At 34.1% G+C, this 17,621-nt stretch overlaps 2 protein-coding genes across 2 annotated transcripts; one reads left to right on the top strand and one right to left on the bottom strand.

The window, feature by feature from the left end:
- Positions 1–375: 375 nt before the first annotated feature.
- Positions 376–8,577, bottom strand: cpox (coproporphyrinogen oxidase). The gene is made up of 7 exons (XM_051116846.1): positions 7,900–8,577; positions 5,389–5,532; positions 5,056–5,166; positions 4,812–4,953; positions 4,204–4,422; positions 1,407–1,511; positions 376–1,146 (listed from the first exon to the last, which is right to left on the bottom strand). Exons 1-7 carry the CDS (start codon positions 8,438–8,440, stop codon positions 1,062–1,064), a joined length of 1,347 nt encoding a protein of 448 aa, XP_050972803.1. The 5' UTR covers positions 8,441–8,577; the 3' UTR covers positions 376–1,061.
- A 39-nt stretch (positions 8,578–8,616) lies between these two features.
- Positions 8,617–16,717, top strand: ccdc181 (coiled-coil domain containing 181). The gene is made up of 6 exons (XM_051116844.1): positions 8,617–9,366; positions 11,046–11,165; positions 12,923–13,843; positions 13,965–14,111; positions 15,433–15,590; positions 15,696–16,717. The coding sequence occupies exons 2-6, from the start codon at positions 11,064–11,066 to the stop codon at positions 15,865–15,867; spliced, it is 1,500 nt and encodes a 499-aa protein (XP_050972801.1). The 5' UTR covers positions 8,617–9,366; positions 11,046–11,063; the 3' UTR covers positions 15,868–16,717.
- The last annotated feature ends 904 nt before the right edge of the window (positions 16,718–17,621 follow it).

Here is a 17,621-nt window from a genome sequence, read left to right as displayed (position 1 = left end):
ACCGATTTGCCATTCAAGAAACATTTTTAATGTTTTTCCTTTAAGATTCAGTCTAATTTCTGCATATCCAACATTATTAATGTTAAAATGCACCACATTTACTACTTGAATTACATCCAAACAAGCACACAGAGGTAGCTGTATGTTGTAAATTATTAACTTTATGAGCAGATTTGCATGCTAAAGTGCCCAAGCAGTGGACAAAAAGTTTGTTCTGTTGCCTTAGAAACATCTGATGAATATTATAGTTTGTCCATGCCAAATGTGAACTTGAATACATATAATGCAGTTTTGTTATCTGTAAAAGTTATTAATAGCATGTCAGAACTGAACATTTATTTTAATTTTATTCACCAGATTTATCAGTATACCACATTAAACCACATATAAAAACACTTTATTGTTTTGTAATACACAGAATATCAACATTATAATGTCCTGAGAATACTCCTAATTGATTCCTATTTTAAAATCCATTAAAAAAACAAGTTAGTACAGAAATAGAGATATGTTAGCACATGACAGGACACAAAATAGCATTGAACTGAGGCACAAAGAAAACAGTGTAAAAAAAAAAAAAACAATAATGGCATGGTGCTTGCATAAGCACAAGGTAAATGTGACCACTTAGACATACGCGATTAACACGTCCATTCAAAAACAGCATACCAAAGCCATTACATGTTACACCAGTAGTCATGATTAAAGCAGTGCAAGCAGAAACAAAGCTGTAACTAAGTAACAGTGCCACAGGAGTAAACACTGCATCTCCAGTGGATCCATACAGCCAATAGCAGTGATGGAGAGTTCATTACAACCAAGCCAGTAATCGTGTTGTGCTGTAGTCAGTCAGCAAAAACAATCAATGAGCCAAATGGCAAAAATGTGTCCTGTCTGACTTGATTTTCTATTTTAGTGAATGTTGTAATGTTGTTCTTTTTGAAGCTGGTATGTTTGGTATCACTGAGCTAATTCACAGACAAACCCACCCACTCCCATTTTCACAATTCCCACCCAATAATGCCAATATTGATGACTGGTTAGACTGGTCTTCCTCTCAGTCAGATCCATTCTTTCGGGTTCCGTAGGACCTCCATCATCTTAGCTTCCTTAGTGCCTTTTGTAGGCTCGTGCATGTACTCCCACCTGAAATGCACATTTATGGCTCGTGATTTAGCAATATGAAATATCAGATTAACAGAATAAAGAAGCTTTAAATGAGACACCCAAAATGTTCACGTTAAAACATTACTTTAAGTTTTCAAAAAAGTCACATCATGAGAAATCCCAGATTATCGTATGAGCTCATTTTTCGTAATGGTTGTAAAAAAAATAAATAAATAAATAAACTGTTTGGTGTGGAAAAACTTTACTTGTGTTATAAGTGGACCTCAGGGAAAACTCACCTAGCTGTAAGTGGTAGGGACATAAGGATGCTCTCGATGCGAGACCCAGGTGTGGCCAGGCCGAATTTCACCCCTCTGTCATACACTAAGTTAAATTCCACGTATCTAAGAAACAAAGAGAGTTCAGTTAGCTGCTGAACATTTATATATGCGACCCTGGATAACAAAACCAGTCATAAGGGTCATTTTTTTCAAAATTGAGATTTATATATCATATGATTTATATATAAATAAGCTTTCCGTTGATGTATGGTTTGTTAGGATAGGAGATACAACTATTTAAAAATCAGGAATCTGAGGGTGCAAAAAATTCAAAGTATTGAGAAAATTGCCTTTAAAGTTCTTCAAATAATGTTCTTAACAATGTATATGACTAATCAAAAATTAAGTTTTCATACATTTACAGTAGGAATTTTACAAAATATCTTCATGGAACATGATCTTTACTTAATTTCCTAATGATTTTTGCCATAAAAGAAAAATCAATCATTTTGACCCATACAATGTATTTTAGGCTATTGCTACAAATAAATCCCAGCGACTTGAGACTGGTTTTGTGGTCCAGGGTCACATATGACAAACATAAAATATGACATCAAATTTAACTCTAAAGGTAATTACAAATGTAGTAATGAAGTACTATAAATTGTATGATTATTGAATATTATTAATATTGAGCTATGTTGGAAATTAAACTAGACCTAAAGGAGAAGTCCACTTCCAAAACAAAGATTCACATATAATGTACTCACCCGATTGTCATCCAAGATGTTCATGTCTTTCTTTATTCAGTTGTAAAGAAATTATGTTTGAGGAAAACATTTCAGCATTTTTCTGACTGATATGGTGCCCATATTTTTGAACTTCCGAAAGTAAGACAAGACGAGCGTTTAACATTAAAAAGTATATAAATTGTATTATTTTTATGAAAATAACCGATCGTTATTCTAGATAAGACCCTTCTTTCTCGGCTGGGATTGTTTACAACTGCATTTGGGATCATTTGAAGCCGCATTTAAACTGCATTTTGGAAGTTCAAAATCGGGGCACCATATCAGTCCATTATATGGAGAAAAAATGCTGAAATGTTTTCCTCAAAAAACAATTTCTTTACGACTGAAGAAAAAAAAAAAACATGAACATCTTGGATGACAACAGTGTGAGTAAATTATATATGAATCTTTGTTTTGGAAGTGGACTTCTCCTTTAAGACCATCTGAAGTTGCACAAGATACTTTCTTAGTTGTTTGTATATATTTTTCTGTATGTACTTCTGTATGTTGCTGGCAGTATAATATTTTTCAGCATTATACTACAAATAAATAAAAACATATTTATATACATTACCGTTTAGACATTTGGGGTCGGTAATGTTTTTTAAAAATGTTTTTGAAAGCTGTCTTTTGCTGACCAAGGCTACATTTATTAGATCTAAACACAGTAAGAACAGTATTTATTTATGTATTTTTAACAATTTAAAGTATTGTTGTTTTTAATATATTTAGAATGTAATTTATTCCTGTGATGGAAAAGCTGAATTTTCTAAATAGATTACTCCAGTCTTCAGTGTCACATGATCCTTCAGAAATCATACTAATATGCTGATTTGAAGCTCAAGTAACATTTCTTATTATTATCAATGTTGAAAACAGTTGCTGCTTGATATTTTTGTGGAAATCATAATACAATTTTTTTCAGGATTTGTTGATTAATAGAAAGTTTAAAAGAATAACATTTATTAACTTTTTGTAACAATGTAAGGCTTTACTGTCACTTTTGATCAATTTGATGCGTCCTTGCTGAATATAAGTATGAAAACTTATACTTATTAAAACAAATACTACTGAACCCAAACGTTTGAACAGATACATACACACTGCCGTTCAAAAGTTTGGGATCAGTATGATTTTTAATGTTTTCTTTAAGAAGGCTTTTCTGCTCACCATGGCTGTAGTTATTTGATAAAAATTACAGAAAAAACATTATGAAATGATATTGCAATTTAAAATAGTGGTTTTATATTTTAATATACTTTAAAATAGAATTTATTTGTGTGATGCAAAGCTGAATTTTCAGCATCATTACTCGAGTCTTCAATGTCACATGATCCTTCAGAAATCATTATAATATGCTAAATTAATTATCAGTGTTGGAAACAGTTGTGATGCTTAATAATTTTTTGGAACCTGTGATACTTTTTTCAGGATTCTTTGATAAATAAAATGTTAAAAAGAACATTTATTTAAATACAAATCTTTTGTAACAACACACACTACTGTTAAAAGTTTAGGGTCAGTATATTTTTCTTTTTTTTATTTCAAAGAAATTAATACTTTTATTTAGCAAGGATGTGTTAAACTGATAAAAAAAAGTGATAGTAAAGACTTAGATTGTTAGACTTTTATTCACCAAAGAATCCTGAAAAAATATCACAGGTTCTAAAAAAGTATTAAGCAGCACAACTGTTTCCAACATTGATAATAAATCAGCATATTAGAATGATTTCTAAAGGATCGTGTGACACTGAAGACTGGAGTAATAATGCTGATGAAAATTCAGCTTTGCATCAGAGAAATAATAGAATGGAAAACTGTTATTTTAAATTGCAATAATATTTCATAATATTACTTTTTCTGTATTTTTGACCAAATAAATAGAACCTTAATAAGCATAAGAGACATCTTTAAAAAACATTACTGATCCCAAACTTTTGAACGGCAGTATGTATGTGTGTGTATATACATACATATAAATAAATAATCAATCTACACCAGTATGGACTCCCTCTTTAACCAACCTGCCTCTCCTGACTTGCTGCCAGTCCTTCTCCTCAGGGGTAAAGGAGTCATTTAGATGTTTGTACACAATGGGCAGGTAACAAGGCACCACAGTTTTAGCGCAGCTCTTCACAAAATTAAAGACCTCTTCCTGATTGGGGGAATCCATATCATCAAAAAAGATCCCACCAATGCCTCTCGTCTCCCCTCGGTGACGGATGTAGAAGTAGTTGTCACACCTAGAGAGAAAAACAACTGGTGCTAATCTAATATTCAAGCAGTAAATCCATTTAATTACGGATTAAATAAATGAAATAAACAAAAATAATAAAATAAAAGTACTAGCAATCAAAGATTTCAAAGACTTTATCTTTTAAACGTGCATCTGTCTCGTTCATGATAAACTGGGGAAAAAAAATTAAAGGGATTACTTGAAATAAAAGTGTTGACTCAAAACAAAACAAAAAAAAAACTCTGGCTGCTGCAAATAATGGGAAATCTTATCACTGCTGAACAGTTAAAAATCCACCCAGAAGATAAAACGCTAATACACCACACACATCCTCACACCCATAACAGCTGTAACACACCCCATTCAAACTACACACAACAGTATTGAGATGCCTACCACTTTTTGAAGTCTGGGTAATACTTAGGGTGGTGCTTGTCACATGCTTCCTTCAGAGTCTTGTGGAAATGGGTGGCGTCTTCCAAATCAATATAAACAGGAGTGAGATCCGTTCCTCCACCAAACCACCACTGCTTTGTTCCTATGACAAGGAGGGAGATGGATAGAGAACGTGATGGGTGGTGTTCACAGATAACAACATCTTCCTTCTCACAGCCTCAAATGACTTGGCAAGAACACTTACCGTCTGCTTCCTCAATCTCAAAGTATCTGTAGTTGAAGTGCACTGTGGGAATGTGGGGGTTTTTTGGGTGTATGACTGAACTCACACCCATGGCGCAGAACGGCAGCTTCCCTGGAACACAGAGATAGTGCTAAACGGTAAAAACAATAACTTGAGCATCAAGTCACGTCCTCTCAGTCACTCCCAATTCCATGAAACATGACAAATCTTAACAGTAAACACATTGAGACCACTCAATGTCAAATTGATTTCAAAACTAGAAGTAGAACTGAAGATATAAGGAACTGGTTTCAGTCACACTCTGCACATAAAAATGGGAAGTCAGTCTCTCACCATCTTTCCCTTTTAGAACTTTTCCACGGCTGCGCATTTGCTTGGCTGCCTCCTCAGTGAGGTTCCCAAACACCACGGACACGTTCACTCCCGCTTTCTCAAAAACCTTCCCATCTTGCATCACACAGCTGATGCCACCACCACCTTTATCAGACACAAAAGAAACATGCAATCGGTTTTGTTACAGTGTAACACCAGCATGAGCTCTGGCTAATATTTAATGTATGAATGTGTCTGTTAGGTTAACGAAACAAAAATCTAAGTCTTTCCAATGCCTGGTTGGGAAGCACTGATCTATGGAACAATTACATTTTTTATATACAGCAGACTGTTATAATATATAATAATTAAGCACACATTTTTGCAACAATGACAGCTAAATAATCTTTACAGTGAAACATTAAAACGTAAGATGCATTACAAATGTTTTTTTTTTTGATGATGATTATTAATTATCAAAATTACATCAAAATGGAATGTTTTGAAATTTGAAATATTCTGCCATTATTATTAAGGAACATTTAGAAAGGAGTTCTGACTTTGATGTTGGACGACAAATAAAATATCTATAAAATTCATGCATTATATGGTAGAGTACACAGTATTAGCGATCAATGTGTTTTTAAGGGCCGATGTCGATACCGATTATTACAGATCAAGTAGACTGATAACTGATATTTTGCACCGATATACAGGGGTTGGACAATGAAACTGAAACACTGGCCAATATAGTGTTGGAGGTTTCATGGCTATATTTATGCAGCCTGGTGGCCAGTCTTTACTGATCGCACATTCCACCAATAAGAGCAGAGTGTGAAGGTTGACTTTGTGCACCCAATAGCTCAAACATTGTACCCTGAAGGTGGTGCCGTGTATTAGGATGATAATGCACCAATACACACAGCAAGACTGGTGACAAGAGTGATTTGATGAACATGAAAGTAAAGTTAAACATCTCCCATGGCCTGCACAGTCACCAGATCTGAATATTATTGAGCCACTTTGGGGTGTTTTGGAGGAGCGAGTCAGGAAATGTTTTCATACACCAACATCACATAGTGACCTGGCCACTGTTCTGCGAAAGGAATGGCTCAAAATCCTTCTGGCTACTGTGCAGGACTTGTATTTGTCATTCCCAAGATGAAATAATGCTGTATTGGCTGCAAAAGGAGGCCAAACGGCATACTAATTGTGGTCTAAACCCAGGTGTTTCAGTTTCACTGTCCAACCCCTGTATATGTCTAGTGTAAAAATTTTAATTAATAGCAAAATTAAGAATAACAAGGGCTCTGACGAAAACTTTCTTTAAATTCTTTCTAAATATTTTATCGCCAAATTGGTTTTGAAAAATGACCGATACGATAACCATAAAAATGCTTAACATCGGCACCGATAATCGGCCAGGCCAATTAAATTATTGTCAAATGATTAGCTGAATGATAACACTATCCCATGAGGCCACAGGACAGGAGTAGTGGTCGACTGAAAAGTGTTTTTCAGGGCTGATGCCATTACCAATTGTTATAGATTAAGTAGACCGATAACTGATATTTTGAACCGATATATGTCTGGTGTAAAAATTTAAATTAATATAAAAATTAAGAATAACAAGGGCTCTGACATAAACTTTATTTTAATGCTTTTAAATGATTTTATTGGTAAATCGATTTTGAAAATCACTGAGACCAATAACCATAAAAATGCTTAATATCGGCACCGATAATCAGTCAACGCGTACATTGTATTTGTGCATAGTCTATAGTGCATCCTCAGGGACAACCCATACATCATAATAATGAGATAAAAAGTAGAAATTTTGAGATAAAATGTTAAAATGTTCAAAATTACAACAACAAAAAACATTTAAAAAAATCGAAATTATGAGATATTTATGACAGAGTGATATTTATGACAGAAAAAAAAGTTTAAATTATCAGATAAACATAATTATGACACAGGAAGTCACAATCAGTGTTGGGGAAAGCTACTTTTAAAAGTAATGCATTACAATACTGTGTTAAATGTAAGGGCCCTTTTTAACACCAAAAGTGATATTAATAACCCTCATGCTCAAGGAAGTGCCAGTTTCTCTCAACAGAGGAATTGGATAGGGGTAAGTGAATAAATGGGAAAACAAAGTAACTTGAGTTACTTATTTGAATTCTTGTAAATTTAAAAGTAATGCGTTACTTTAATAGTTACTTTAAAAAGTAATCTAATTATGTAAATCCTGTCATTTTAAATTCGTGTTACTGGTCACAATTATAAGATATAGTCTGAATTACAAGATAAATAATAAATAGATAAATAATCTCATCATTTCCACTTTTGTTTACCAAAGCATGCTTTTTTTGCTTATGTGGTGAAAATGTGCTCCCACATACCTGTAGATCCGAACACAGATTATGACTTTTTTATCATTCATAGAATCACTATTCATTTTAATTCATTTTAAATCCATATAAAGTTAAACGTTATATTGCTTAAGCAGAGCAGCAGAAATGGGCTAACCTTCCTTCCTGCTCCATCTGTCCACCCTGAACGTGCCTCCATCCACCTCCTCAAGGGCTTTACAGAATGCAGCCTGTGTCTCCATGATGAGCATCTCCATCCTCGTAGACATCGCGTCTTTCCTCTGCTCTAAGACCTTGATGTCAGTGACTGGTACAGACATGAACGACTTGCATCTCTCCCGTATGTTCCCCTCTTCTTCTTCAACCTTGGATATCTTCGTTGCCATTTCGGCCCGCTGAAAGTGACTTACACCTGCGGCCAGAACACCAGTGACAGCCGCTGCCCCAGCAGCCAGAAATACACCTTTACCGTACCGCCCGAGTGAGATCCTCCCCGGCGATGCTTGAGACATCTGTCTCGTTCCTGCTCTTATGAATGACCATTTTCCTCCCGGAAGAAAGGCACATTTACGGAGAGTAGAGTAACGGGCTACGAAAGAGTGGAAATCAGCTGTACCATGCGCGGAGCGGGACACTTGGCACAGTCTTGCAACTGATCGCGCTGAGCTGTTTATTGTGCACAGAGCTAGAGAAGTCATTTTGTCTACTGAACGACAACAACTGTATCGGTCCACGAGCTGCCAGTTGATAAGAGGATCATAAGTGGGTGAAAAGTAACTATATGCAGTTTTGCACGTAGCTTCTCCAACAGTTCTGCCCGCGGAGGCGTGTCTTGACTTTTGCATGCGGGTCGAGGTGAATTATGGGAAATCGAGTTTTTCCTGCTATCAACTGTGTTTTATTTAATCTATTACGGACTGCATATACCATAAACGTGAAAGTACAAGCTATTCGTGATACTTCCGATGTAATAAAAAAAAAACATTTTTTAATAATGTAGTGCCAGGACTTATTATTCAAACTTTCTCTTGTTATAAATACGTTTTAAAATATTATTAATAGTATAATAATATGAATGCACAATAATTGTTGTATTTGCGATAGCATTGTTCTTACAAGAAAGTAAAATCCAGGAAAGTGTCAGGATCAGGAAAACTTTATTAGCATGGTTGTTAAAAAGTCTAATATTGCCAAAGCATATAAAGTACAATTTAATAGACAACGCAGAAAATTATTTCCTTGCTCACGTCACCTTGTTTAATGAAATAAACTTTAATTCTTTATTCATAACGATTTCGCCAAACAAGCCAAAGTATCCTTTGTTGCAGCTTATTTATATTTTCCACTAACTGTATCACAGATAAAATCTGGCTGGATCTCCCTTCTACATTTACAAAGAGTCTGCGCATGCGCGCGCTGCCACGACAAGCCGTGTTGTGCGTCTCTATGGCAACAGCTGTTACATGCTACTTTGAAGCTGAGGCCAGCAGAGGATTAGAGCGACCTGCTCTCTAATGTACAGGTGCGCGCAGAGACCAGATCTCTAGAATATATAGGCCGGCTAATGAATTATCATTCATTATTTTTGCACCTACCGCGAGGCAAGACCATACAAGTTTTGAAGGTAAGCTGGATACATTTTCAGGGGCGGGAAAGTAATAAAACTAAACTCTAAAAGCAGACGGTAGGTGAACTACATCATGCAATGCCAAGACCACCAGGTTTTATGTTGTAATATTAGCCGTAATGCTGGTTAAAATGCTATTTTATCATGGAAATTTCATATTATAATTATAATTATTTAGGCATTGCAGTGCATTTAGTGGAATGGCCATATGTGGCATTTACAATATGAAACATAAAGCCCACCATTAAATATAGAAACTACGTCTGCAAAGTCTGAGGTAAAAAAATGAATAAATAAAAGTAAAGACGAATGAATAACAATTTAGAATTGCAAATAAGATATTTTTAAATCAAACAGCAATGGTGGATAGTGATGTTTTGGTAACACTTTACGTTAAGGTTCCATTTGTTAACATTTATTAAATATATTAGTTACCATGAACAATCTTTACATAGCATTTATTAATCTTTATTAATATTAAGTTACAAAACTTACTAATACATTATTAAAATATAAAGTTGTATCTGTTAACATTAGTTAATGTACTGTGAACTAACATGAACAATTTAACTAACATTAACAACGATTAATAAATGCTGTAAAAATATATTGTTCAGTGTTAGTTCATGTTAGTTAATGCATTAACTAGTGTTGACAAATGAGACGTTATTGTAAAGTGTTGCCGATATTTTAATTGTCACTATATGTGGACCAATGTTATTTTGATAACACGTTACAATATAATAGTCATTTGTTAACTGCATATAGTGTAATAACTAACATGAACAATGAACTGTACATTTATTACACTATATATTAATCTTTGTTAATGCTAGTTAATAAAAATACAGTCAGTCATCATTTGTTCATGTTAGATCACAGTGCATTAATGACAAACACAACTTGTGATTTTAATAATGCATTAGTAAATGCTGAAATTAACATTAACTAAGATTAATAAATGCTGTATTGTTCATTCTTAGTTCATGTTAACTAATGTAGTTAACTAATCAGCCTTATTGTATAGTGTTACCGTTATTATTAATTTTTATTTTTATATTTTGTGTTTTTATTTTAGGTAAAGTTTTAGTAATTTTGCTGTCTGTTTTTGCTTTTGTTAATGATTTTCTTAAGTTAGTTTTTTATTTAGTTCATTTTTAATACATGAAGTTAAATCAAGTTATTATATTTTAATTAACTTTTTTTTTTTAAGGTTTTAGTTTTAGTTAACTATAATAACCTCTGCTCATTATGGATCAGTTTCCATGTCTACACACCTGTGTTTGACTTTCAGAAACTCTCTGACATCTAATTTATGAGACTCCAAGCCATTTGAATCTAATGCTTTATGCATTTGGACTTTATTTATCACATAACCTAGCAACATTCATGTCAACAAACCTACCAAGTGTGTTGTACGCTTATCTGATATGTCACCTGTACAATTGTAATTGCTTTTATGTATCTAAATTAAAGTGAGAATTACGAATGATCAATAAATTGGTCAATAAAATATCAAATTCATTATTAAATGGCATATTACATATTTATAATCATTTATTTACACCCAAAATCTGTTAATTTTCAAAATAAAATGGTTTCATCATCATTTTGTTTGGAAACAGGAGGGAGGCAGTTTTTTTTCTATTGTGCACCATTTTTTTGTCCTTCTACAGTAAGAAAGTGAAGAGACAATGAGTGATTCTGCAGTCCAGAGCACTCCGGATGAGTATGAGGATGACTTTGAGAAAGACCTGGACTGGCTTATCAGTGAGGAGAGCAAGAGTGAGGAACAGGTGAGTGAGTGAATGTGCAATGATGGCAGAATCAGGTTCATATCTCTGAGACAGTCTTCTGGTGAGTGGTATTCTATTACACAGACGCTGTACCTGTGTGTGTGAAATCTACCCCGCTGACACAGATCCATACACACTTTCACTCACCCAGAGAACTATGTCTCATGGCACTGCATTATTCAACACATACACTCTATGTATCTGATTCACCCTTTGGAAAACATGCTCTCCTTAAAGGGATAGTTCACCCAAAAATAAAAATTCTGTCATTGATTACTCACCCTCAAGCTGTTCCGAACTTCTATGAGTTTCTTTCTTCTGCTGAACACAAAGCAGGGCTCAATGCTAAGGATATTTTCTACTGGCCCGGTACAAAAGCTAATACTTTTGTAGGCTATTTGTCCGTCAGAGACGCGTCTCTCTGTGATCAATTAAAATTTTAAATTATCAAGGTTTAAAAACACATGCTAGGGTACTTTCAATTGGGAGGTGACTGTCCTGAACCCTAACACCTAAAATTTCAACTTATGAAAATTATATTGAAATAATATTTGTATTTTTTGATGCTTTTATTTTTTGATATATATGTTATATTTTCTCTGTATATTATTAAACTTTAAGTACAAAAAATGAGTCAATTTTAGTCCATTGGCTGAGACTGATTTTAACTACACACCTGCATTTATAATCAGGAAATATTTCTGTGCCCTCTCTCTCATAGATACATGGTGAAAAGATAGGCCCAATCATTTTGAGGTAAATGTGTTCAAAAGTAAGGAACGTCACTACTGAACACCTTTTTCTGCAATTAAGCACACTTCTTTGTGAGTTACTCCATACATTTAGTTTTTTGTGTGTTTAGCTGTTTAGAACTGTGCTAGCTAACCATGTGCTGATTAGCATCTTTGAGCTAGGTTCAAAAGTATCTAAAATTGATCTAAATCTATACATTTGGTACTACCGAAACAGTCATGACCAAAAAATGTCATCATTGTTTTGGTATACTGACAAAGGGAAACACAAAATCCCTTAACCCTAATATTTTAATACAGTTATGCAAATATTTTGTATTTTAGTATGTTTTGTTAGTCTTTTAGAATGCAAGTGAAAATTCTTTAATGTGATGTGGTCGCTACCAAAGCATTACTGTTATACTGAAAAATATCAACTAAGATATTATGATAGTGTTTGTTTCAATGTATATTCAAACTAATGAATCCTTAATGCTGAAATCAGTATGATCAACTTTTTGGAAAATACAATAAATCTCCTAAATTACACATGACATATTGTTAAAAATGTAATTGTTATTGATTTACCTCTGAAAAAAATGCAATAAAATAGCAAAAATATATATATTTACAATGCAGATGTAAGCAAAATCTTATTAGGCCAATATAACCCTTATAATTAAATTATATATTACTGTGTTTCGGTAGTGACAAATTTAGAGAGAGGACAAATATTCCAAAAATTTCTGAAAATACAATATGAGAATTAACTGCACTATTACTAGAACCTTGGATAGTATACAATTTGCATACAATTTTTTTTTTTGGAAAAACATTTTTTAAAAGACATTTCTAACTCAATTTGTAGATTGGCCCATATATATTTTAAAAGTTCAACAAAAGAAATAAATTCTTTAACAGCTTGAGGGTGAGTAAATAATGATATTTTTGGGAAAAACTATCCCTTTAAATCACACAATACCATACTCCTTTTATTGTGGTTTTCTCAAATGTTCTCCATCAAAGGATCCTGATGATGATGACATTGAAGCTCAGATAGACAAAGAGCTTGAAGAAGATGATCTTAAAGAAGACAGAAAGAAGGATGTGCACAAACACAAGGAAATGGCTGATGAAGAAGCGGATGAAAGATGGCCAACGCCCATGGAGCCATTAGAGGGTGCGTTAGATCCTGACGATCTTGTAACCTCTCCGCATTTACAGAACGACGAAGACCTCGATGAAGAAAAGAAATATATTTTGGATAAGATTCAGGAAGCTAACAAACAACTCCAGGACCAGGATCCTCCAGACCAGAGCCGGCGCAGACGCCTGCAGTTTAAAGACACTCTGGTTGACCTGGTGGTGCCTGCGCAAGAGTTTGACGCTCAAGAGAGCAACGGCACCTCCTATAGGGACTTAGAGGAAGATCAAGAGGTATCCGGACAAATGCAGAGACTGAAGATCTCTCCGAGAGAAGAGAGCACAACTGGAGAGCCTGTGGATGAACATAATGAGGGAGCGAAGGAAGGACGGGTTTTGGTTGAAAAAGATGGAAAGTTTGATCTGGTGAGTCTAAAGGAAGTGGAAAGTCAAGGATTGCTTCCTCCCTTGCCGGTTTCTCACAGTGAGAATCAGCGAGCATCTTCACATCAAAGTGAGTCTGGCATCCATCTCAGCAAAAGTCCGGTCTCCTCACCGAGACAAAATTCGACCACACCTTTTCCCCCAGGCGTTGAGTCTCTATACATTCCCAAACCTCCACCGAAGCATCGAAATAGGCCTAGTTCTGCCCGACCGTCCCAAAGGGGAACATGGGTTCAGGGTAACAAGCGAAGGGTCCAGTCTGCAAATGGAGCTCCTTCACATGCCACTTTCACTCTGTCACCACAGCAGAAAGAATTACTGGCCAAACTTCAGCAGCGGAGAGAGAGGCAAGCGAAAGAGGTGTGATTTGTTTTTAATATCTAATAATAAAATATGAGTTTCTGTCATGATGTATTATAAGAACTGATTTAATTTCCTTTTTGTTTTGTCCTTCCTTCTGCTTTTTCCGGTTACTTTTCAGGATGAGCTGAAGAAAAAAGAGGAAGAGGAACAGAAGCGTCAGGAAAATGAGATAGCCTTCCGATCGTGGCTTATGAGGAAGAGAGATCAGCTGCAGGAGGAAAGGAGAGTACAGAAAGCCCAGGAAATGGAAAGGATGAACTGCAGGGTATGTCCACCAGGGGGAGACGTTTAACCAGTAATTGTGATGCCAGGACACCCTCTGCATAAAACATGAAGGCTATATATGTGACCCTGGACCAGTCATAAGTAGCACGGGTATATTTTGTAGCAGTAGCCAAAAATACATTGTATAGGTCAAAATTATCGATTTTTTCTTTTATGCCAAAAATCATTAGGATATTAAGTAAAGATCATGTTACATGAAGATATTTTGTAAATTTCCTACCGTAAATATATAAACATTTAATTTTTGTTTAGTAATATGCATTGCTAAGAACTTAATTTGGACAACTTTAAATGCGATTTTCTCAATATTTTGATTTTTTTGCACCCTCAGATTCCAGATTTTCAAATATTGTCCTATCCTAACAAACCACACATCTATGAAAAGCTTATTTATTCAGCTTGTACAATTATTAATTTATTAGAGAAGTCTTATCTGCTCACAAAGCCTGCATTTATTTGATCCCAAAGCAGCAAAAACAGTAACATTTTGAAATATTTGTACTATTTAAAATAACTGTTTTCTATTTGAATATATTTTAAAATGTAATTTATTCCTGTGATTTCATTTTGAATTTTTAGCATCATTACTTCAGTCACACGATCCTTCAGAAACCACTCTAATATTCTGATTTGCTGCTCAAAAAACATTTATTATTATTATGTTTAAAACAGCGGAGTAGAATTTTTGTCAGGTTTCTTTGATGAATAGAAAGTTCAGAAGAACAGCATGTATCTGAAAAAGAAATCTTTTGTAACATTATAAGTGTCTTTATCATCACTTTCAATTTAAAGCATCTTTGCTATACAAAAGTATTAATTTCTAAAATCCCCCCTGCACCCCGCCAAAAAATAAATAAATAAATAAATAAAAAACTAATTAATTAAACTGACTCCAAGCTTTTGAATGGTATAGTGTATAATGTCACAAAAGCTTTTTATTTCAGATAAATGCTGATTTTTCGATCTTTCTGTTTATCAAAGAATTCTGAAAAAAATGTGTATATTAGTATGATTTCTGAAGGATCATGTGACACTGAAGACTGGAGTAATGATGCTGAAAATTTAGCTTTGATCACAGGAATAAATAATATTTTAAAATATATTCAAATAGAAAGCAGCTATTTTAAATAGTAAAATATTTCACAATATTACTGCTTTTGCTGTATTTTGGATCAAATAAATGCCGGCTTGGTGAACAGAAGAGACTTCTTTAACTGACTGGTAGTGTATTTAATTTTTAAGAATTTGTATATAATTTGTAAGAATTTTGTAATATTTAATTGCTTTTGTCGTTCTGCCAGAGGGACTGTGGTGACCCAGAGGAGGCCTTTAAAAGTTGGCTCCAGAAGAAACAGGAACAGCAGTTCAAAGACAAGCAGATCGAGGAGATGAAGAGATTGGAAAAAGAGAGCGGCTTTTGCTTCCACAGCCGAGAGGAGAGCGAGAAGGCCTTCAGACAGTGAGTTCAGTACCATATAGTGCTCTTCAACAATCAGGAAATAGAGGGAGAACTGTATTTAAAATTGATATGAAAGCATTTCCCTATTGCTCTGTTGCACAATAGGTGGCTGAAACGAAAGCGTACAGAGAAAAGAGCAGAACAACAAGCGGCTCGAGAGCGCTCGCGCAGACTCATGCTGGAAGAGCGCAGAGCAAGACGCATGCATGACCTCCACTGCACTGTTAATGAGATCAAACCCTTCCGATTCAGTGACCCCTATGGATACCGCTACTGATCAACTCATAACATGCACATGTGCCGGTTGTGACAATCAGGATCTGAACTGAAGGTCCTCCAGTTCAGCAATCACTGTGGTTACTGCTTCAAGTGTCACCCATTCATCTGTATCTATGGTTACAGTTCTATTGAACTTCTCAAAGTTCTGTTGTCTCATCTCCATGATACAGTGGATGAAAGAACTTGTGGTTAGGAACACAAACAGGAGCTCTCTTTTATTAATTTTCCATTCATCCTTTTTTAATATACAGAGATCAAACAGGTGCTTGAGTGGATATCCCTGTTCCAACAGCTTTAGGCACTTAAAATAATGAATACGCCAAGATGATTTAATGGAGTTTTGCGTAACTGCTGAATCACGAGATATTCTCATTTTTTGTTTAGCTGGCTATCCTGTAGATGTGCCACATGTCCACTGCGGGCAGTCTGCAGGAACAATATTAATTCAGCAGTTCAGACCCAAAGCTTCAGATCAATGATCTATATGTGGGCAGGTGACATAAAATGCTTTGGAAAATGTTTTAACTTTATCCAAAACTTTATTTTGCAGGCATTATAAATAGTTAGTCCTGGTCTGATGTGCATCATCCTATGTTTGTGAAGCCTTTATTTCTATTTTGATATTACTTAAGGTAAATATTTCACATATTTACAGAAATCAAGACATTTCAAAATTAAAATAGTTTTGCACATTATCATTAATCACACAACAATCTCAAAACCCTCCTCAAAATAAATAAATAAATATTTAAAAAAATAAAAAGAAACAAAAAAAGTCTTAAAACGTTATTGTACGCTACCATTCACAAAGTCTCTTATGCTCACCAAAGCTGCATTTATTTGATTAACAATATAGTTACAACTGTAATATTGTGAAATATTATTACAGTTTTAAAAAATGCTATTTTTTCTGATGACAGCAAAGCTTTTTTTTTTAAGCAGCCATCACCGAAGTCTTCAGTGTCTCGTGATCATTCAGTTTTTTTTTACTGTATTTTTGAACAAATAAACACATCCTTAAGCTTAAAAGATGTCTTTAAAAAAAAAAAGGTAGGCTCATTTTTCCCAACTTTTGACAGGTATATATTGTTCAACATGTTGCGTGAAATATATTTTTAATATACACTACCAGTCAAAAGTTTCTGAACAGTAAAATTTTTAATGTTTTTTTATTAAAGAATTCTCTTCTGCTCACCAAGCCTGCATTTATTTAATCCAAAATACAGCAAAAGCAGTAATATTGTGAAATATTTTTGTATTTAAAATAACTGCTTTCTATTTGAATATATTTTAAAATGAATTGAACATTGCTGTGATCAAAGCTACATTTTCAGCATCATTACTCCAGTTTTGTAGTGTCACGTGATCCTTCAGAAATCATCTAATGCTGATTTGCTGTTCAAGAAATATTATTATTATTATTATTATCAAAAAAAAAAAAAACTCTACCCAGCTGTTTTCAACATAAAAATAATAATAAATTTTTTTTTTTTTTTTTTTTAGCAGCAAAACAGAATATTGAAGAATATCATGAAGGATCATGTAACTGGAGTAATGATGCTAAACTTCTGCTTTAAAAATCACAGGAATAAATTACATTTTAAATAATATTCAAATAGAAAACAGTTATTTTAAATAGTAAAACTGTTTAAAAAATTTACTGTTTGGTGAGCAGAAGAGACTTCTTTAAAAACATTAAAAATCTTACTGTTCAAAAACTTGACTAGCAGTGCATATATGAGACATATAACA

This window comes from Labeo rohita, chromosome 8 (genome assembly GCF_022985175.1).
Source record: "Labeo rohita strain BAU-BD-2019 chromosome 8, IGBB_LRoh.1.0, whole genome shotgun sequence".
Lineage (NCBI taxonomy): Eukaryota > Metazoa > Chordata > Actinopteri > Cypriniformes > Cyprinidae > Labeo > Labeo rohita.
The sequence above is the reverse complement of the archived record's forward strand: the minus strand, read 5'-3'. Positions and strand labels throughout refer to the sequence as shown.